The sequence below is a fragment of the Salvia hispanica genome, chromosome 1 (assembly GCF_029641045.1).
Source record: "Salvia hispanica isolate PSC_SH4W2 chromosome 1, Shi_PSC_v1, whole genome shotgun sequence".
Lineage (NCBI taxonomy): Eukaryota > Viridiplantae > Streptophyta > Magnoliopsida > Lamiales > Lamiaceae > Salvia > Salvia hispanica.
In genome coordinates this window covers 22928357-22950667 of record NC_142692.1, presented here as the reverse complement: position 1 = coordinate 22950667, position 22311 = coordinate 22928357, and the positions used below count along the sequence as shown (strand labels likewise).

At 36.3% G+C, this 22311-nt stretch overlaps 1 protein-coding gene and 1 pseudogene across 1 annotated transcript; both read right to left on the bottom strand.

The window, feature by feature from the left end:
• Positions 1-7988: 7988 nt before the first annotated feature.
• On the bottom strand, positions 7989-8938 carry LOC125218660 (NDR1/HIN1-like protein 3 pseudogene; annotated as a pseudogene).
• Positions 8939-14449: 5511 nt separating this feature from the next.
• On the bottom strand, positions 14450-16056 carry LOC125223705 (Eukaryotic aspartyl protease family protein). Its single transcript, XM_048126967.2, has one exon. It carries the CDS (start codon positions 16009-16011, stop codon positions 14650-14652), a length of 1362 nt encoding a protein of 453 aa, XP_047982924.1. The 5' UTR covers positions 16012-16056; the 3' UTR covers positions 14450-14649.
• Between the last annotated feature and the right edge of the window lie 6255 nt (positions 16057-22311).

Here is a 22311-nt window from a genome sequence, read left to right as displayed (position 1 = left end):
TAAGAGCCAAAGTAGTGTTCCTGCTTCTAGCTCATCATGTTCTGATTCTGTATTTCATTCAGCCTTTACTGTTTCTAGTTCAGCCATCTCTAGCTTAGATCTTTGGCACAAACGGTTTGGTCACTGTGCTATTGATGTTGTTAAGAAGGCTCTTAATCATTGTAATATCTCCTTTCATCCAATGAAAAACTCTACTACTTGTCTTCCTTGCTCAGTTTCAAAAAGTCATAGATTACCATATATGGATTCCATTACTCAACACTCTAAACCTCTTGAGCTTATTCACAGTGATGTGTGGGGACCTTCTCCCATTATTTCAAGAAATGGATTCAAATATTATGTGACTTTTATTGATCATGCTAGTAGATATACTTGGTTATATTTGTTGAAGTCCAAAGGAGAAGTTGAACAAGTCTTTAAACAATTTAAAGTTATGGCTGAGATTCAGTTTGACACTAAATTGAAGATCTTGCAGAGTGATTGGGGAGGAGAGTTCCAAGGTTTATCAAAGTTTCTACAGGAATATGGAATTATACATAGAGTATCATGTCCCTATACTCCACAGCAGAACGGTCTTGCTGAAAGAAAGCATAGACACGTTGTTGAAATGGGCTTAGCTTTACTAGCTCAATCAGGTCTTGCAAAATCATTTTGGGATGATGCCTTTGTTACTGCAGTCTTCATCATAAATAGACTTCCAACTCCAGTGTTGCACTCTATCTCTCCTTTTGAATCACTCTTCAAAACAAAACCAAATTATCTTGAACTCAAGCCTTTTGGTTGCCTCTGTTATCCTTTCATCAGGTCATATAACAAGCATAAACTTGACTTTAGGTCTGCACCCTCAACTTTTCTTGGATACAGTTCGTCACACAAAGGATACAAAACTCTTCTTCCAACCGGTAAACTCATTGTTACCAGAGATGTTGTATTTGATGAGTCCATTTTTCCTCATAATACACCTGCCTTAAATCCAATTCCTTCTTCTCCCTCATCTGATCTCAGTCCTATACAAATAGTTGCACCGGTTCTTTCTTCAATACCACCACACACCTCACAACTCCCGGTTTCTTCCTCATCCCCACCAAATTTGCACAGGCCTGATACTTCTCTCACATCTGCAGCTGTAAGATCTCCTAGTGCTCAATCTGAATCTCCCCTCCCATCTTCCTCATCATCTACTGCCCCATTACCCATTGATCCACCTTCAACTTCTTTAGATCCAGTTTCTGATGTTGTCAAACCTTGTCATCAGATGACTACTAGGAGCAAAGCAGGAATTTTTAAACCAAAAACATTCCATATTAGTCTGGATTGTATCCCAAAATCAGCCCTTGTTGCTCTTCTAATCCCTATTTGGAAGGCTGCTATGCTTGAAGAATTTCTTGCACTTCTTAGAAACAAAACCTGGATCTTGACTAAACTTCCACCTGGCAAGAATCTGATAGGAAATACATGGATTTTCAGGATTAAAAAACATGCAGATGGGAGTATTGCAAGACATAAAGCTAGGTTGGTAGCACAAGGTTTTTCTCAAGAGCCTGGTTTTGACTTTACCGAGACATTCAGTCCGGTAGTTAAACCCACAACCATCAGATTAATACTTTCCATCGCTGCTTCATATGGTTGGAATATTACTCATCTTGATGTTAACAATGCCTTCTTACATGGTGATTTGAAAGAGGATATCTATATGAGGCAGCCATTAGGATTTGAGCAAGGAGATCCCACCCTTGTATGCAAATTAAATAAAGTTCTGTATGGCTTGAAGCAGGCATCAAGATCTTGGTTTTCAACTGTACAAGCTGCTCTTTTGGTTCTTGGTTTTTCCCAATCTAAAGCTGACACATCCTTGTTTTTCAGAGTTTGTGGAAAAGAGGTTACCTATCTTCTAATCTATGTTGATGATATGCTCATCACAGGCTCCTCTACATCTGCTATTAAACAAGTAATTTCTTCAACAATTTTCTTTGAAAGATCTAGGGGAAGTCAAACATTTCTTGGGTGTTGAGGTGGTCTATACAGCTCAAGGTCTTCACTTGAGCCAAGGATCCTATATCAGAGAGCTATTGGAAAAAGTGCAAATGCTTGATTCAAAACCATTCCCTACACCAATGCTGGCCAACCTCAAACTGTCCAAGAATGAAGGAGATCCTTTCTTAGATGGAAAATTGTATAGAAGCACAGTTGGAGCATTGCAATATGCTACGATCACCAGACCCGAAATCAGTTTCAGCGTAAACAAAGTAAGTCAATTCATGGCTTCTCCTCTTGATTCTCATTGGAAAGCTGTAAAAAGGATACTTCGATATCTAGCTGGAACAATGGACTATGGCCTTCATGTGCAAAAGTCAGAATTCAAATTGGTGGCTTTCTCTGATTCGGACTGGGCAGCAGACATGGATGATAGAAGGTCAGTAACAGGGTATTGTGTATATTTCGGAAATAATCTTGTATCTTGGTGTTCAAAGAAGCAGGCAGTGGTGTCGAGATCAAGTACAGAAGCAGAGTATAGAAGCCTTGCTCATGCAGTTTGTGAGATCAGCTGGATAAAGTCTTTACTTGATGAACTTCAAGTGAAACTTTTGGAGACTCCTATTGTCTGGATAGATAATATGAGTACAATTGCATTGGCAAGTAACCCTGTTCTACATGCTAGAACAAAGCATATCGAGCTGGACATCCATTTCGTGAGAGATAAGGTAAAAGAAAAGAGATTGGAACTCAGATATGTTCCAACTTCAGACCAAATTGCAGATGTGCTTACTAAAGCCTTAGGGTATCAATTCTTCTCGCGTCTAAGGAACAAGATGACCATTTGTCCTTCATCCACGATTGAATTGAGGGGAAGTGTTAGCACAACAACCTTGAATACATATGATCAAGGTGAAGGAAAAGAAGCATGATATTGCTCATGCTAACAAAGAAGTGGCAGAGTGTGCAATGTCATCAATGAATTCTCATCCAATGTATCCTACGTGGAAAGAAGTGTTGACTAAAGGATCCTAGTTTGAAGATAAAGAGCTCCTGCCATTTTGTACTGCATTGCATTAAGTTTTCAGTTACTCTAGTTTGGCATTTAGCTGGTTTGTTTGGTAGCTTAGCTAGGGTTTAGGATGAGCTTCTAGTCTCTTTCAAATCATAGTATATATAGAGATGTAAAGAAAACTCATTTCAAGGAATCTGAAACATCATCAGTCAAGCACTCTATTCCGAGCTCTCATATTCTCCTGTTACATTAAATTTTGTAGCTTAATGAGTTTATTGGCTACTTCTATCTACTCCCTCCGTCCGCTATTAGGAGTCTCATTCATGGACGTCACGGGTTTTAAGGAATGTTAATAAAAGTGGGAGGAAAAAAATTAGTGGAATAGGGGTCTCACTTGTATATTTTAGTTTTAAATGAAATGTGAGTGGAATGAGTTAGTGGAAGGTGGGACCCTATTACCATTTATGGTAAAAGTGAACCGGGACTCCTATTCGCGGACGGAGGGAGTAAAAAACTAGTATAAGTCATAGTAGTAATTATTCAGAGGTTTGTGTTAAAATGACAACACCTCTTAAAGTGACACCGTGACACCACATATATAGCAATATTATAAACGCTACACAGCAATATTCAATACGCTACACATGAATCTATAGATTGCTGTCTAGCGTGTTGGATATTGCTATCCGACAAAAATTGTTGTATAGTGTATAAAATATTGCTGGCCGTTTTTTTTATCCTTGGACATTTTTTTATTGCCACATGACAGATGATTATTCGTCTACGTGTACAAATGATTGGCTAGGAATGGTGGTATGGTGTTACTTTAAGAGGTGGTGGCACCCTAACACTCCCCCTATTTAGATTTCATAAATATTTAAAATATTTATTTTATTACATAGAGAATAAGATGTAATATGGATCACAAATTATAAATATTTAGGAAAAAAAAATAAACATAATATTAAAAATAATTTTAACTAGAAAATATATTTAACAAAATAATATATGCAAATCAGTGATAGTTTAGATTTCATAAAGTATTTAAAGGTTTTATTTTGATAATAAGAAGAAATATGAATTGATAAAATAAAAAAAAAAGTAAAGAATGGAAAAAAAATATGTTCTTGTGAAGGGTTGAACGTTAGAGCTCTTAGTTAAAAATCCAATAACTAAACTATTAGACTACTATATTTAGTATGATATTTGTTGAAAACAAATGTATTTCTACATTCCACTGAGGGGGCGGATATGCTATTTTAGGCTCGAATGAAGGAAAAATTTAGGCTCTTCGAACGGCCGGTAGGGGTGAACCCCCCCCGATCCGCTAGTGGCTGCATTGAAACTCCTCTCACCCATATATGGTCGCCCGACAAACAACCCCAATCCCCGCTGAAACGCCGCCGCCGCGCAGCACTTGTGGACAGGGGCGGATGTACATGTTATTAGGGGCAATTTCCCCAACTCATGTTTTTCATCCCATGTATTTATATACCTATTTTAAATTAATTTCTTTTAATTTTCTACTAAATGCCCCTCCTCAAAATTTTAAAATCCTTCATATGTAAATAGGGCTGTCAATTTTTGATACGACACGATAACACGACACGAACCGTCATGAAATTAATGGGTTTGGGTCAAAGCTTATCGTGTTCGTGTCCTTATCGGGTCGACCCATTAAGGACACGAAAAATTCGTGTCGGGTTCGTGTTATCCGTTAACAATGCGTGTTCGTGTTATCCGTTAACACATAATATTTTAATATTATTATTCTTATTAACACATAATATTTTAATATTATTATTCTTATTATTTTCATTTTTCAATACTTATTTTCGTGTCATTAATGGGTTCGTGTCGTGTTGACCCGAAACGGTTCGTGTCGTTAATGGGTTCGTGTCGTGTTCGTGTCTGAGGGTAGCGGGTCGTGTTCGTGTTCGTGTTTGAGGTTTTCTTAACGGGTCGTGTTCGTGTTTGTTGTTATCGTGTTCATGTCGTTATCGTGTCGACACGATAACGACCCGACACGCACGATTTGCCACCCCTATATGTAAAATTGTCCCATTTTCTACAAATTCCTAGTTCCGCCCCTGCTTGGAAGCATTACAGCTACAGCGGCTGCTATGCGATTTAAAACCTTTTGTTATATTTTTTTTTGTTAATTTAGTATATATTGCTTTCAATTCATTTATATATCTACAAATTTTTAAGAAATAGATCTAAGTGCTCGAGTAGTGTTCATGGCTATGCATACACAATGGGTGAGATCCGAGCGATTCATTAACTTACTTTATTCTAAAGAAATACTCCCTCCGTTCCAAGATATTAGACTCGTATACCACTTTGGGGTGTCCCCACATATTTGACTCATTTCTATTTATGGTAAAAATTTACTTTATTACCAACTCCACTTACACCACTAAAAAACACCTCCTAAATTTCTATGCCCAAAAAAAGTGGGTCTAATATCTTGGGACGGAGGGAGTACTCCATAGTTCATACCATTCATTTGACCAAGGCGGTGCTATGGACACTTCTCATTTGTTGAAGGTTGGGAGTGGCCGCCTTAGGGCTGACAATTTTTGGCACGATACGATAACAAGACACGAATCCGCACAAAATTAATGCATATGTGTGAAAGCTTATTGGGTTTGTGTCCTTATCGTGTCGACACGATAACGACTCGTGTTCGTGTTACACGTTAAGAAATACGGCGATGGATCCCCTGCTGTGTAGTGAAAACACAGCACCATGCTGTGCCCCAGAAACGACGGCGTTTCATGTTCACTGCCTCTTTTCTTTCTTTTCTTGTTTACGTGAGTTTTATTTAATAAACTTTAATTGGAATCCAACAACGCCGCATTCTTAGTAGTAGTGTTTTAATATTTCTTTTCTTTCTTTACTTGTAGCAATATCTACTCCCCTGGAACCAACTGCGCTAAGTCCATGCGGGCTCTTTTCTTTCTTTACTAGTTGTTCATTTTGTATGATAATTTAATCTTTAATTAATTATTTTATTGATACATTTTTATAAAACTAAAATAAAAGCCAGCTTAATAATGTCTGTCAAAACTATTTTTTTTTAAATATACCAAAAATCTAAACTAAACTATAATTTGAGATTAAAAATTTATGGAATTAGGACTGATTATATTACAGTAAAGGACCGATATGGACTTCTATTTGTTGACAAATTTTAATTACTCTCCAAATTAAGTATTACCAAATTTAATCTTAGGACTAATATTTATATAAATAAAAATAATTGCAATAGATTTTTAAAAATACACTATTCTAACATATGGACTTCTATTGTTTGATAAATTTAATTATTCTCTTAAGTACTATCGTCAAATTTAATTAATTAACCTTAAGACTGATATTTTGCTATATAAACAGAAAAATTGCAAAAGTTATTTTAGTTTTATAAAAATGTATCAATAAAATAACTAATTAAAGATTAAATTATCATACAAAATGAACAACTAATGAAGAAAAGAAATACTATTAAAATACTACTACTAAGAATGCAGCGTTGTTGGCTTCCAATAAAGTTTACTCCCTCCGTCCCTTATTAGGAGTCACTCTTTGACCGGGCACGGATTTTAAGAAATGTAATGAAAAGTTGGTTGAAAAAGTTAGTGGAATGTGAGACCCATTTTTTTATATTGGTTTTATAATAAAATGTGAGTGAGTTGAGTTAGTGGAATGTGGGACCTACTTACTATTTATGGTAAAAATGAAGTGTGACTCTTAATTGGAGACAGACCGAAATGGAAAAGTGTGACTCTTAATGGGGGACGGAGGGAGTATTAAATAAAACTCACGTAAACAAGAAAAGAAAGAAAAGAAGCAGTGAACATGAAACGCCGTCGTTTCTGGGGCACAGCATGGTGCTGTGTTTTCACTACACAGCAGGGGATCCATCTCCTAAGAAATACTCTCTCCGTCCCACTTTAGGAGTCCCGGTTGAGTTCGGCACAAGTTTTAAGAAATGTAAAGGAAAGTTGGTGAAAAAGATAGTGGAATGTGGGTCCTACTTTTTTATATTAGTTTTATAATAAAATGTGAGTGAAAAAAGGTTAGTGGAATGTGGGGCCTAATACCATTTATGGAATATTCCAACCGGGATTCCTAAAGTGGGACACCAAAAAATAGTAAACCGGGACTCCTAAAGTGGGACGGATGGAGTAATATTAATATATTATAATATTATTATTTATTTATTTATTTTAAAATTGAAATTAGGTTTAGTCAATGGAGCACTTAGTATTAGCGTGAAAATAGATTTTTCATTTTTCATTCTAAATCATATTTTAAATCAATCAAGTAGTATTATTATAGTGTCGTTATTGTGTCGTGTCATATATATGTTGTTATCGTGTCGTGTTGACCCGAAGTCGTTCGTGTCGTGTTCGTGTCTGAGGGCAGCGGGTCGTGTTCGTGTTCGTGTAGAGTTTTCTTAACAGGTTATGTTCGTGTTTGTTGTTATTGTGTTGTGCCGTTATCGTGTCGACACGATAATGACACAACATGCACGATTTGCCGCCCCTAGTCCACCTATGATGGATGAGTTTGAGTTAAAAAATAAAAAATTGTCATATTCAAGAATTAAATTACTTTTGTTCATTAATTTCTATTTCAGATAGTGAAGAATAAATCGTACTACTTGAAACCTTATTATATGTACAATTGAGTATTCAACAGTTTGGTTGTGTTTTTCATCGTCCGGTTACGTTGGCGGTACGACATCGTTTTCTTTCCGTTGAGAATTAGACTCTCTTCTCTCTCCACCATTATTGATTTCGTCAACTTGCGCCGCAGGAAATTCAAAATTTAATTTTTTAGAGTAACGTAGAAGTCCATTCTCAACGGGCAACATTTAACAATTTGTGACCGTTTCTTCGTCACTCAACGGTCACTTAATTATCACCACTTAATTAGTATCTAATCTCAATTCATAAAAGTCAACATAATAATCTAACAAAACAAAGAACACTTATCTGGATAATAAATTCTTTATTTATTCACAAACCAGTACTGAGAAGATACCAACAAAAATCAAAACGAGAATAATGTGTATCAAAAGTCGATAAAAAAAAAGAAAGAATAATAGCACTAACAATAAGATGAAGTAATCATGAAACAATGAAAAGACGCTCAACGCCAATCGAAATCGCACCTCGTGGGCTCGTAAGCCCCCCCTGAGACCGTCCCGTTTGAACTCAACGGAATGTCCAGATCGCAATCGATCTTCGGCTTCACTCTGGTGGATTTCACAAACCAAAACTTGAGTCTGATCCGCAGATACAGCTTGATGTCGATGTCGTACCTGCCGGCGCTCAGATCTTCGTTGTATTTCGACATCTCTTTGGCTCCGAGCGGCACCAATTGCGATCCTTTGAACTCGGCGCTGACATTGCTGGTGTTTTTCTTCCCCTGATAGAACTTCTGCAGGTCGACGGTGTGGAATCGCTGGCCTTGGTAGAAAGCCCTAGCCTCGATCCGGTCGTAGTAGATGCCGATTCGCTTGTTCGGGTTGCGAATCGTCAGATTCAGCGCCAGATTGTAGTGGAGGGTGTTGTTGCGGATGTTGAACTCGGTGAGCGAGGCCTCGTTGACATGGAATTTGACGGTGTTGGGGCGGAAAACCAGCCAGAACACGAGGACGACGATTCCGACGATGATGAGGATGGTGAAGAGGATCTGGCAGATGCAGGTGCAGAGGCAGTTCATGAGGCAGCCGCAGCAGCAGGAGAAGGGGTTACAGCAACATCCACCTCCGTCGCGGCCAGGGCGGTAGTATTTTTTCGACGATTTCGACGGCGGAGGAATGGAGGGGCCGTAGTAGGCCCCATTCAGGTGCGGCTCTCCCATTGGTTGAAGAGTGGTTGGAACAGATATTTCTGAGAGAGAGAAAAAAAAGGGTGAAATCTGATTTTAAAAAAAGTGGTATGCGTAGACATATATATACACTTTTTATACGTACACGTTGGGATGGGTATTTGTGTGTGAAGAGGAGAATTAGTAAAAGGGGAACGGAATAGTGATGCAGATGGAAAACAAGTAACACGCGGCAACACGCTATTGGTGTGGGGTTAATTTGGGTTATAATAATATGTGAAAACGCGGTCGCTTGATGAAAATTAAGGGCTACTTACCCAAACGATGCTGCTTGGAAATTTCTTCCACATTGACTTGATGATACCTTTCAATTTAATTATACGCGGCAGCGTATCCAATATCCATTGCGTTCATCCTATCATTGATTTTTGTAAATCTTATGCTATTTTATGTACATTATACTAATAAATTTTAATTCTTTATACCATATTCGGTGTTATTTTTTGAAGTCTCGGTCTTTCTATAATTATCCCGATTATTTATTGTTCAACTGCTCTGTTTTATATTATATTTATTAAAATTTTAGTACTATTAATTATTAATTGGAGTAAATTGTTTTATTGTTAGGAATTTAATTAGTATTTCTGATGCTTAGATTTGCATTACTTTTTTGTCAACAACCATTAACTATGATTCAGTCTTAAATGTTTAGCGCGTACTATTATTTATGGTTATTACCTTTTACTATTTGTTGTTATAATTATCTTTAATTTTACTTCCTCATTCTTGAATTCATTCAATGAATCCTGACATGATACATTAAAATTATTAATCAATGTTTTTTTCGAAATATACAAATGAGCTCATAAAATCATATAGACAGTGGGCAGAAAACTTTTTCTATTGTTTGTCTTATTTATATGTATAAAATGCTAATTATGTGAACTTAAAATATGAAGTATGAATTTAGGGTTGGGTCGGTGTACTTATCGAGAATACCATACCGTATATCGTACTAAAAACTATAGCATGGCATAACATTATACTGATACCATACTGAATTTTCGTTATACCATATTGCGGTATACCAAAATTTCGGTATGATTATTTTTTTATACCGTTACCAAACCGTTATTGCGGTATGCAAAATTTCACAGTATACCGTAATATCATTATGCAAAACAAAATCTAGTATTTTATACATAAAATATTTAAAAGTAAAATTTTGGAGATTTTATCTTTTTAATTCTATTTTATATATAAAATATAGTATTAAATATAATGTAATATATGCAGTAATTAGTACTCGTATATAATATTTCAGCATATGCCGATTTTTTTGTATGCATCGAGGATTCGGTATACTGCGGTATATCGAATCTACGGTATATACCGAATATTCGGTGTACCACAGTATACCGCAGTATATGAAAATTGATACTGTTACTGTACTAAAAATTGTGGTATACCAAAAAATCGATATTTTCGTAAAAGTACGTGCGGTATTTCAATATTTTTCCCCACCTCTATTGTTTATCTGAAATATTTTGACTAGTCAATATTTCCAAAAATAGAATACTCCTTCCGTCCAAAAAAAATAGAGCACAATTATCATTTTTTGCCGTCCACAAAAAATAGAGCACATTCATTTATAGAAAGTTTTCAACAAATAACATTCCACTAACACTACTTCTCACTTACTTTTTCTCCTTCTCTCTTACCCTTTTCCCCTTCTCTCTTACTTTACCGATTGTACATTAAAACCTGTGTCATACACAAATTGCTCACTTACTTTTTCTCCTTTTCTCTTACCCTTTTTCCCTTTCTCTCTTACTTTACCAATTGTACATTAAAACCTGTGTCATACACAAATTGCTCTATTTTTTTTGGACAGATGGAATATTAAATATGATTAGTAAGCAGTAAAAATAAGATTGAGTTGAATTTACTACAAGCTAAGAAGGCAAATTGGATTAGAGATATTCTCAAATCCTGGAAGTGGCAAGGTGGACCGATGCCACCCCGGGGTCGAGCCATTGATGGCAATGGTTCGCCCGTCTCCACATTGATTGGTCTTTGAATTTGAAGCGAGTTCACGTTCATATTATTTGATGTCTTGAGCAATAGGACCTTGTAAGTTTAAGCTAAATATTAGATCGTGGAATCTGTATTTTAGGCCAATATATTTTCTACGCTATTAAAATTTATTTCTTTAAAGAGTTCACATAAGGAAGTTACATAAGGTATGTAACATATCATTCCTTATCGATCTTATGTTAACCTAATAATACAGACCAAATCAAAATAGTAAATTTTGGTTATCAGGAGTAACAAATTATCGACATTATTTGATTGAAAAATGGAATAACCACCTCTTGCTACTGGCTTTATCATAATTTTCCAATAACATATCCGGAGTTCAAAATTTTCTTGTTTATGCATGATGTTATATTGGGCCTCAACAAGCCATTGACCAAATCAGTATTGGCTAGGCCCATTTTTATTTATTCAAGTTATATGAACCTTGCCACAATTTTAAGCAAAAAATGAATTGCAGTTCTATCGAATTTAATCAATCAATTATCCAGTTTAAATAAATTTCTTCAGTTATAGAGTTTGTTCTAACACTACAAAAAAAAAAAAAAGAAATGGTTGTTTGGTGCTTGCAAATAAGCATATATGCTTGCAACAGTCATTTTGCAAGCACTTTGCAAGCAAGAAAGGTGTTCTCCATTTCGTTCATAGCAAAATTTGCAAGAACTTTAGCAAGCACATACTTAAAAATTTGCAAGCACATTGACTAGTGCTCGCAAACTGAGGTGCTTCCCATTTCGTTCGTAGCAAAATTTGCAAGAACTTTAGCATGCACATGCTTAAAAATTTGCAAGCACCTTGACTAGTGCTCGCAAACTGGCTTGCCAAATCCATCGGTCGAATTAGTACATTGCAAGCATTTTTTGCTCGTTAAACTTCCTCAAGGTTGTCCCCATATTCAACTTTCGCGAGCATTCATTGTGCTTGCAAAAAAAATTGCATTCTCTGACTTCGTTTTGCAAGTACCATTGTGCTTGCTATTCAACATTTATTCTAAAATATTTTTTTATTAAATTTTTGTGATTTTAAAAATATTAATATTAGGATTTGTTTTTTCAAATCATAATATGAAATAACTCAATTGAATGACGAAAATTCAAATTTTACATAGATACAAAATATTGTTTCACACTTCAATTCAATCCCATTTTCCAGATTAAACAAGATTAGTTCAAAAAAATACAAACTGTATATTGCATCCCCTTCTTCTTCCCTTTCTTCTTCTGGTGACACTTCTGCGTCAAAAAGTGTGAAGAGATTCTCTAGCTCAGGAGGAACGTCCTCTAGTTCCTTAAGAGGAGTGCCACAGGATGAGGCTCCTCTACGTCGTCCGGTAATTCCTCCTCTAGGCATTTAACTATAAGTTCAAGCATAAATATAAGTTATGCAGATTTCCAGAGCTGAGCAAATGTTACATTTTTTCTTACATGGGATGGGGGTGATTGGAGCCTGATACAAGTAAAACACGTCCTGCAGCGACGGATCAGCTACAATTCTACCACAAACCTACGTTCAACAACAAAAAGATATATTAATACATATGAAACATTTTTTTGAAATGAAGATGTTAGATTAAAATGGCAAATTAACTCTAAATTAACTTTAAATTAACTCTAACAGCATTTGCGAGAACATTTGCGAGCACTACAAACTGTAGCAAATTTGCGAGTACAATTTATTGGTGCTAGCAAAACAGCAACCAAATTTGCAAGTACCGTGTGCTCGCAAATTAGCAAGCATAATTAGTTTGCTCCCGGAAGTTGTCGCAAACTTATTTGCAACCATCTATTTTGTATTCTGGTCGTTGATTTGGTCGAAATTCTGCCAGATTTTGCAAGCACATGTTGTGCTTGATTTGTGCTTGCTAACTAGCTTTTTTTTGTAGTGTGATATTGTGCTTTGAATTTCGATTGTTGCATGCTCATCAAACCGAAGGGCTCGAACTTTATGATAAATAAAAGGTAGAATACAAAAAATAAAAAGATGGAATACTAAATTACTTTTAAGGTATACATTATATTGAGTTATTATAAATTTTCCATTGTACAAAGTCTTTTGTAAATTTCAATTCTTGTAGTACATTGGAGATAGTATTATACTATTAAGTACTTCATCCTACAATAAGAGTTTTATTTTGTCATTTCGATTTATCCCATAATAAAGAGTTCTGTTTCACTTTTACCATAAATATTATGTAGACTCCATATTAAACTAACTTATTTCACTCATATTTTATTATAAAATTAATATATACAAATAAGACTCATATTTCACTAACTTATTCATCTCATTTTTCTTTATATTTTTTTAAATTCGTGTCATAATCAAATATGACTCTTATTACGGGACGTGACGGAGAGAGTATTATAAATCTAGATTACACAGCGAAGATGATATTAGCTAGTTATCGTCCAAACTTTCTATCCAATGCACTAGTCATTTTCATTCGAGTGTTATTCAATATTTGAATGTATCCTTTGTAAGTTTATTTGCATATTACTCGTTTCAAATTTATTTGATCAAGCTTTATTATTTTGTGCATATATGATTATGAACATATATATGACCGTCATCATATCTAACTATTTACTATATATCACCTTGACATCAATAATCTGCGCTGATTGCAAGCCCCCACCTCAATTTTAAGCAAGTTGTTCTATTTTAACTTTTAAGCTATCTGAGTAAAAAAAAATAAAAAATTTAAGCTATCTGAGAAGCAGAAGCCTATTTTAAAGAAATGAAGAAACGAACAAAGAGTCAATTTTGACAGCACATAAAAGTGCATGTACCACTAACTCCACCCGGCCGCCGTCACCACCGTTTTATACTATAACAGGTGCGTGTAATCATTAACGTTAATATTAATATTAATATTTGATGTAATTAAAGTAAGATATGAAACTCAAACTCAAAATTTCAAATTTCATTCCGCTAAAAAAATCATGATTTGGAATGTATGCGTCAAACTTGAATTGTAATTATCCATATAAATCAAGGAGACAAAAGTACAATTTGGTATTGGCAAGGGGCAAAATTACATAGCTAGAAGCCAACCAACAGCATGTGCAGTTGCGTTCCTCTCTTGTTTTGCTTCGTCATTTGTCACATGCCTCTTGCATCATTAAAAACTTTACACACACACTTTTATTCCTCCAAATAACTCTCTCTCTATCACACACACAGTGCATATTGCTCAGATTTTACTATAGCTAGAAAGCACTCAATTGATATTATTTGATACTATGAAAGTCAAAATAAAGATCGAGATGCACAATTCTGTCAAGTCGAATTTATTCGAAAATTTTAAACTTTAATCTAATCACCCCCATCCAAAATTCTTTTATACACAAACTTTTTGTAACAATGAGTCAATGATCCAATTCGTTTTTTTGTTATTTATCTTATTACCACACAATTCACATATGGGTTTCATTACTTGCTTGATTGTGTTCACGGTTGAAAATTATTTGGCCTAATGTTCTAAAATAAAATGCTGATTGTGAAAACAGAACAATACAATGGCGAATAATGACATATAAATTAAGTTCTTGGTACAAATTGTCAGCCAAGAATGATATAGGAGTACATGACTAAACTATGTCAATGGCTTGAAATTGCATCTCTACGTGAAGTGTCGATGAATCAAAGTTTTATTTATCATATGGAGGTGAACCGAATATGAATTAGTAATAAAAAAAAAAAAAGATGATCATGTTCCCTCATTTGCATACTTGGCTCCGAAACCCAAACCTCTCATTTTCCAAATCATACTCAATGTAAAAATTCTGCTGCTGATAATTCCCCAAAATTATAGCAGGGCCCGGCCCGAACCCATCCTCCATCCCACCGCTCGAAACAATTGTCATACAAATCACCGATTCATCCAGAAAGGAGAAGTAATCCGCCAACGGCAGCGCCATCTTCGCTCCGCCCTTAAATTGGAACGTCAGTTGGGGCAAATCCACCGCCTTTTCGCCGGAGATATTGTAGCAGGGCCGAAGGCCGGCCTCCTTCTCGACGGCGGCGGCCCGGCCGTATTTTTTCCCAATCTGCCTCTCAAACTCCTCCGCCACCAGCTCGAACACCTCCTTCTCCATGTAGGTGAAGGTCGTGCCGGAGTCGACGATCGTTCCGCCTCTCCCGTCGGAATCAGGCACCAGATATTTGTACGGCGCTTTGACTTTGACTCCACCGACTGTGATCTTACGCAGCGTGACGTAGTAGTAATCGTGAAACGCGGAGTTCCCCGACGACGGATTCTTCCGGAATGGAGTGTACTTGATTCCGCCTCCTATGGCGGCGGCGCCGCTGGTATCGAGTACTAAATCGCTGGTGATCGGTTCTCCGTCGAAGCGATGGGAGACGAGGCAGTAGGAGAATTTCTTGAGGCTCATCTGAGCCGGCAGCGACTCCGGTCCGCGGCCGAAGCCGGCAATGCCGGCCGGCTGGCGGTTGGAGAAAATCGAGCAGCCGACGACGAAATTGTCGACCGTTTTATCAGGAAATACTAATGAATCGGATAGGAGTAACCCGGTGGTCGACCCGGACCCGTATTGGATTATGTAGGGCGGGCAGGGCTGGGTGCAGCGGGTGCGGGTTTGGTTATTCCCGCACTCTCTGCAGCGGAGATTGGGGAAAATCCATTTGCATTTAGGGTTTGCGCAGCCGATGATTTTGGCGGAGGAGGAGGATTTGGGGATGAAAGTGGTGATGTTGGTGGGGTCGATGTCGGCGAAGTTGCAGGAGTTGCAGGAGTAGCGGCGAGTGCATGGGAACCAGAGGAGGCTGCTGCCGGTGTCCATGATGAAGGAGGAGGTCTGCGGCGGCGTGCCGAAGCTGAGGGAGATGGAGTAGCCGCCGTAGCCGCGGGGGAAGAGTGGGACTTTGGTGGGGACGGTGGTCTTCAGGTGGTGGGCCCGGGTGGTGGACGCGGTGGCGAGGTGGGCTAGCCTCTGCCATGGGTTAGCGAGCGGCGGGGCGGCGGCGGCGGTGGGGGAGAGGGAGAGGGTAGTGGTGTAGGCGTAGGAGAGAGAGAAGAGAGAGAGGAGAGAGAGGAGAGGGAGGTGAGGAAGAGACAACATATTTGGATAGCTAGTGTGTTGATATGAGATGTCCACCTGAATTATAGTATCAGAAATTGGGAATAGTTTACACAAATCTTATCTTTATTTTGTTTATACATTTCCAGAGCAAAGCAACCGAGTAAATTATTAGTGCATTAATAAATTCTTGTCTTGTTTCGTCTGATTATAATCTTCACATTAAAAAGTATGTTTGAGTAATACTTATATCAGGATAGAGACTTTTTCCCCTTTCTTTTTCCTATTCTTAAATATCCTACTACTATTAAACTAAAAGGCACTTAGTTTTCTAAAGATAAAATATAACATTCCCAACCAAAATAAATTTTTGTGTAGAAACGTGACTATATATGCTCTACCGACTCTGTGTAATAAATGGAGTGTAAAAACTTTCAAAAGATTCGAAAAATAAAATAATATTGCGATTAATGTGTTGCTTCACATTGAAGAAGCTTGAAGAATAACTATTGAAGGTGAAAAGTTTATTTGGGGCCATTGATTTTGAAGTAAAAGGTGATGTGAGAATATCGTAACTTTAGAAAAAGGCGCGGGGTTGAGTAGAGAGGGTTAGCGCATCAGGATGGGTGATCTACCTAGTCATACGCAAATAATATTCCACATACTCACAGGGATTGAAATTTTAAGTTTTGATTTTAAGAAACGTTTTTACGAACCAGTTTGTTTTATTATTAAAAATATGTTAAATTACATTTATTTATTAGCATATTATTCTGGATCTTGGATAAATTACATTTATTTATTAGCATATTATTCTGGGTCTTGGATTTGCCACAAACAAAAAGTCTAATAGTAGTATTTTGATATTTAACTTCACACTATACATAGCTCCGTCAGTGCAATACAAAATCTTTTGCAGATTTAATAATAATTATAATAGTAGTATTTATTAAAATTAATTATAAACCGTAACAACACAATGCAGGATTGGAATAAGATTACTATATTTTTTTTGTAAAAAAAAAAGAAAATTATACTACTGCATCACATGTAGTGTCACACTGTCACGGTTTAATATAAAAAGATTGTTTTTAGTGCTCTTAATTTTTGTCTATTTGTAAATAGCATTATAGGTTCAATCTAGGTGTTTCATATTGCTCTTGACCTACGCTATAGTTACAGAATTTTCAGTAAATATAAAATTTGTTTCAAATCCAGATTGTACAAATGCCAAATAAGTATATCTTGTAAGACATTATATCTTGATTGTGATTGAAGGGTTAATTTTAATTATGTTAATTTTGGACCGTTGTAATACATGTTTAATTAGAGTAGGAAAATGTTGAATATTTGTAAAATTAGCCGTTGGATGAGAAAATGTACACGCTCAATTATCAACCAATATATTTTTATTTGATTTGATAAGTTTGAGATTCTTCCTCCGATCTCTTATCCTTACGAAGGCAAGGAATACTATATTAGAGCATCAACATCCGTACTCTTAAATAAGAGCACGCATGTGATTCAACTTATTTTAAAACAAGTAGTACCCGCAAGTGTACGGGAACAGTGTAGCAATTAGCAAGCAAGAGTATCGTATCCCACAGAGACAAATTTGTATCAACTTAACTACCACGAACAAATGTTGACTACTATCTAAAGAATCATGAAAGGTTTGGTTGTTTTCTAACACTACGAAAAGCATATAATGAGCAAATAAACAAATAAAAGCAAGTAAACACGGAATGAAAAGATAATATGGAAAAAATTGTAGAACTCAAGGATCCGATGCACAATTCCAAGCTCTTATCCAATCAAATTGTCTTACCTTTTGGTGTCTCTAGAATTACTAAGTCGACCACAATTATAGATTAAACCCCCTCCCGAGGTGAGAAACCTGCAGATTAGGTGCTAGGATTGAAGTCCCCTTCTAATCCTAAAACCCCTAACTCCCAAAAACTCGATTAGATCAAAGACCTCACTCAAAACCTCAACTCTCCCGAGTTTTATTGCATTAAGGTGTGAATTATTCTTATTTCCAGATTAATTTTTTCATCTCTCGATTAATCTAATTAATCCTACACAATCAAGTGGTGATCAAGCAATTGAAAGGAATAAACCCAAGAACAATCAAATAACTACAAGAGCAAGGTAAGAACAGAATCAATTGGATAAAAACTATGAAATTAATGTATCATTACCAAGAATTCTACAAAAAAGTGTTTAACTACTCATGTTCTTCACAAAAACCATGTTTGAAACAAAAGATTCTATGAAATACATGGAGAAAAGATTAAGATACTCCTGTGAGAATGAATCTATGGAATGGCAACTTCAATCTTCCGATTGGAAGTCTTCAATCTTCAATTCTCTCTCAAAGTGTTCTTGGGGGTGTGTGTGAGTGTTGGAGGCGGTAAGTGTAGAATACCTCTCGCAGAATGCAACCCTAGCCTTTTTATCCTGATTTTTTCGTTAAAAATCGCGTTTTCAGAAGTCAAACTGACTTATCCGGCCGGGTAGGATTTTTGTGCTGGAAATTCACCCGGCAGGGTGTCAAAATTCGACCCCTTTCTTACCTTCATATGCTGATTCCATTCTACCCGGCCGGGTGGAATTTATCAAGGTAAAATTCACCCGGCCGGGTGAAGCCTTTGAAGGCTCCGCTGCCTCCTTTGCACAAACGGCCGGATTTTTGCCTCTTTTTCATCTAATTATCCTAGATCACTCAACAAACACATGAAACTCCAAAAGATAGGATAATTGGCTGGAAATAGACAATTCAAGCATCAAAACTCAACATTAAGCACCTCAACAGAGCAATTAAACTGACTATAACATGAGTTTATCAACTTCCCCAAACTTGAAACCTTATTTGTCCTCAAATAATAAGAAGATCACAACAATAGACTCATACAAGAGGTAAAATTAGGCTTTGCTTCAGGTATAAATTCAAAAAGACAGTAGCATGGAAGTATGCAAAGATTATCAAACATTACCTTGAGTTACTGTCTCGTGTATCACTTGGTTTCAATGCCCTCACAAGTTCATGAAGTGTAAATTTATTTATTTATTTATTTATTTTAAAGCTTCTCTCACTCTCAAGTGTATATAGGCTCAATAATAATCACTCAAATCAAAATACGAGTAGTGTTTACCATAGGCTTGCTCAAAATCAAACATCTCCTCTACTAGAATGTGAAAGTGAGTCTAAAATCAGATAGGACTTTATTAAGGTTGTAATGTGTCTCTTTAGACGGTAGGAAATATTTAAGCTAAAGTGGCTGAAAAGAATACGAAGCACAAGTACCACATATTGAATCTCCCAACAAAAGACCATTTCCCAATACAATTCTCAGATAAGTAAGACTTTGTCAAACTTCTTCCTCCCATCCGATTCCCACTTATTTAGAAACCCAACCAAGGACTCCTCTAGACTTCGTCTAGCTTATACCTCCACAATTTATTTGATGTTTTTTTTTTCTTTTTTTTACTCTAGACTTCGTCTAGCTTATACCTCCCTTATTTTCGTACAACGCCCCATATGTGCTTCTAAGTTTTGTAGGCTTGTCACTTTTGAGAGTGATTTAACAATTAATCAACAATCAACACTCTTTTTATAGGCTAGGAGGGTTGACTAAGGATTAAGACAAAATATCTACACTTGTGAGGGGAAAATCAAAGGCAGAATGCCTGACGTCATCTCCTAAATTCACAATCACTATGTATACTTGAAAATGATTAGGAGGAAGTTCTAGAAACAACAACAAGTACTTGATAAAATCACACAGAAACGAATGTTAGGCTCAAATCTCACATGGAATTGGCATTGAATAAGCAAACAAGCAATTCACTCAAAAGCAAATCATAACCAATTAAGCATATTCCCGCCATTTTCACAAAGCATTTTTCAGATAACAAAAGAAATCATCATAAGCGCCCAAAAATAAACACCTCACAATATGGATAAGTATACGATCATTACATTCCCATATTCAAGTCCCACAGGAGGGACTTGAATTTAAATTTAATATCATCACAATTTTACAATAAAATTAAAATTTTAAATTTTTTAATAATTGAAAAAATCCACACACACACTTCACACACTTCACACATTTAACACACTACACACACTTCACACACTACACACTTCACAAATTTCACATACTACACGCACTACACACATTTCACACACTACACACACTACACACACTTCACACACTTTACACCCTACACATACTACACACATTTCACACACTACACATAGTTCACATACTGCACACACTTTACACATTTCACACACTACACACACTACACAAATTTAAAAATAGGATGCTTGAAATATGTTAAATATGTGTAATGTTTGTAGTGTGTAAAATGTGTGTAGTGTGTGAAATTTGTGTATTGTGTGAAATGTGTGAAACACGTGTGTATTGTGTGAAATGCGTGTAGTGTGTGAAATGTGGTAGTGCGTGTAGTGTGTGTAGTGTGTAAAATGTGTAAAGTGTGTGAAGTGTGTAGTGTGCGAAGTGTGTGTAGTGTGTAAAATGTGTAAAGTGTGTGAAGTGTGTAGTGTGCGAAGTGTGTGTAGTGTGTGAAATGTGTGTAGTGTGTGAAGTGCGTGTAGTGTGTACTGTGTGTGCAGTGCGTGTAGTGTGTGAAGTGCTTTTTTGGTAGAATCAACATATTAATTATTCATATTTCATTTCATTCCATTTCTATATTAATTTGTAGATATCAAACATAGGAATGAAATCAATCAAGGAATAACAATTTCATTCCTTTTGCATTCCTTGTGCTAACAAGCACAAGAATGTTCCATTCCCACCTTCATTCCATTCCCATTCTCATCTCCATTCCATTCCATTCTCATTCTATTCCATCCTTCCAAGTAGGAAGACTTCCCTAAAAGATTTAAAAGAAACATCAATGCATACATTTTTATTAAACTTTTAAAATACTAGTCGAAATAAGGCTAATTTAACTAAACGGAAATCAAAGAGCCCTCACATTTTTATTAAATGCAATATAGAGCATCCATAATAATGCATTCATTATCATTCGATTATTTATTCATAAGTTCTACATTACTTTTAATTATTTTTATTCTCTCTCTTAACTAGGAGATAAAATACAACTATTCATCCCTTGTCATTCCATCACATAATTATATGGCCCCACTATCATTTCTTCTTTATTAAATTTGTTCCAACCAATTTAATTTCAATTAAAGATTATATTCAAATTATATAAAATGACATTATGTTAACATAGAACTAAAATAACAATCGAAATTGCATAATTGAAATGCTAAAATTATAATTTATCTAAAACGATAAAATACATATTTTTTTGGAATCGGCTACTAGTTGTCAAATCTCATAAAAATATTCTTGGTTAGATCTTCTTGGAGTTAGATGTGGGCGGCATTATTGCGCGCAATTGCCCGAAGGCATATGTGTTCATGGAATGGTGTCGGCGCACTCCGCGTGGGGGACTACTTGCGGTTGAGCTTCTAAAGGTATCACCGTCGAACCAATTTGCCACACACGGTCCTTCTTCTTCAACTATCATATTGTGTATGATAATACCCGCATAAATGATGTCGATTAGGTTGCTCACGTGTCACATACCACCCGGGGACTTTATAATGTTGAATCGTGCTTGAAGAACTCAACGCTTTTTTGACATCTTTTCGAACAACCTCTTGTCGCTGCGCGAAAAGAATCCGTTTGGATTCTTGTGGCATGTTGAGCGTCTTCATGAAGGTCAGCCCCTTCGGATAGATACAATCGGTGAGATAGTACCACGTATTATATTGTCGATCGTTTGCCGTGAAGGATATCCCGATGCTCTAACATTTAATACCCGGTTGAAGAAATCGGATGAGCTAGGTGTTGGGGTTTAGTGCCCCTTGCACAGCGGAAGACTTGTACAAAACAAATAAATCAGATACGGATCTATTTGACCGATTATGCGATTAATCAATTCACATGTTAAACAGATAATTGCATGCTAGAACGTAAATAATTCATGCTTAGAAAATATAAATCCTAAACATGATTTCTACGGTTTAGAGTTACCGATTTGATTCTCCAAAGAATCGCCGATTGCTCGCGCCTTCTCCACGTGATGATCTTCAATACTAGACCACGGATCTTCTCTCTGGTTCCCGAACTGTATCTCGATATCAGGGTGGGCTGATCTTATCAAAATATTAGGACTCAAATAAAGAAGACAGAAGAAATCCTTCTCCAATTAGGAGAGAAATTCGAACTCCTCTAGGTAGAGGGGGACGAAAATTATGAGTAATAATAATGAATGATTTTTGTCTCCTTTATT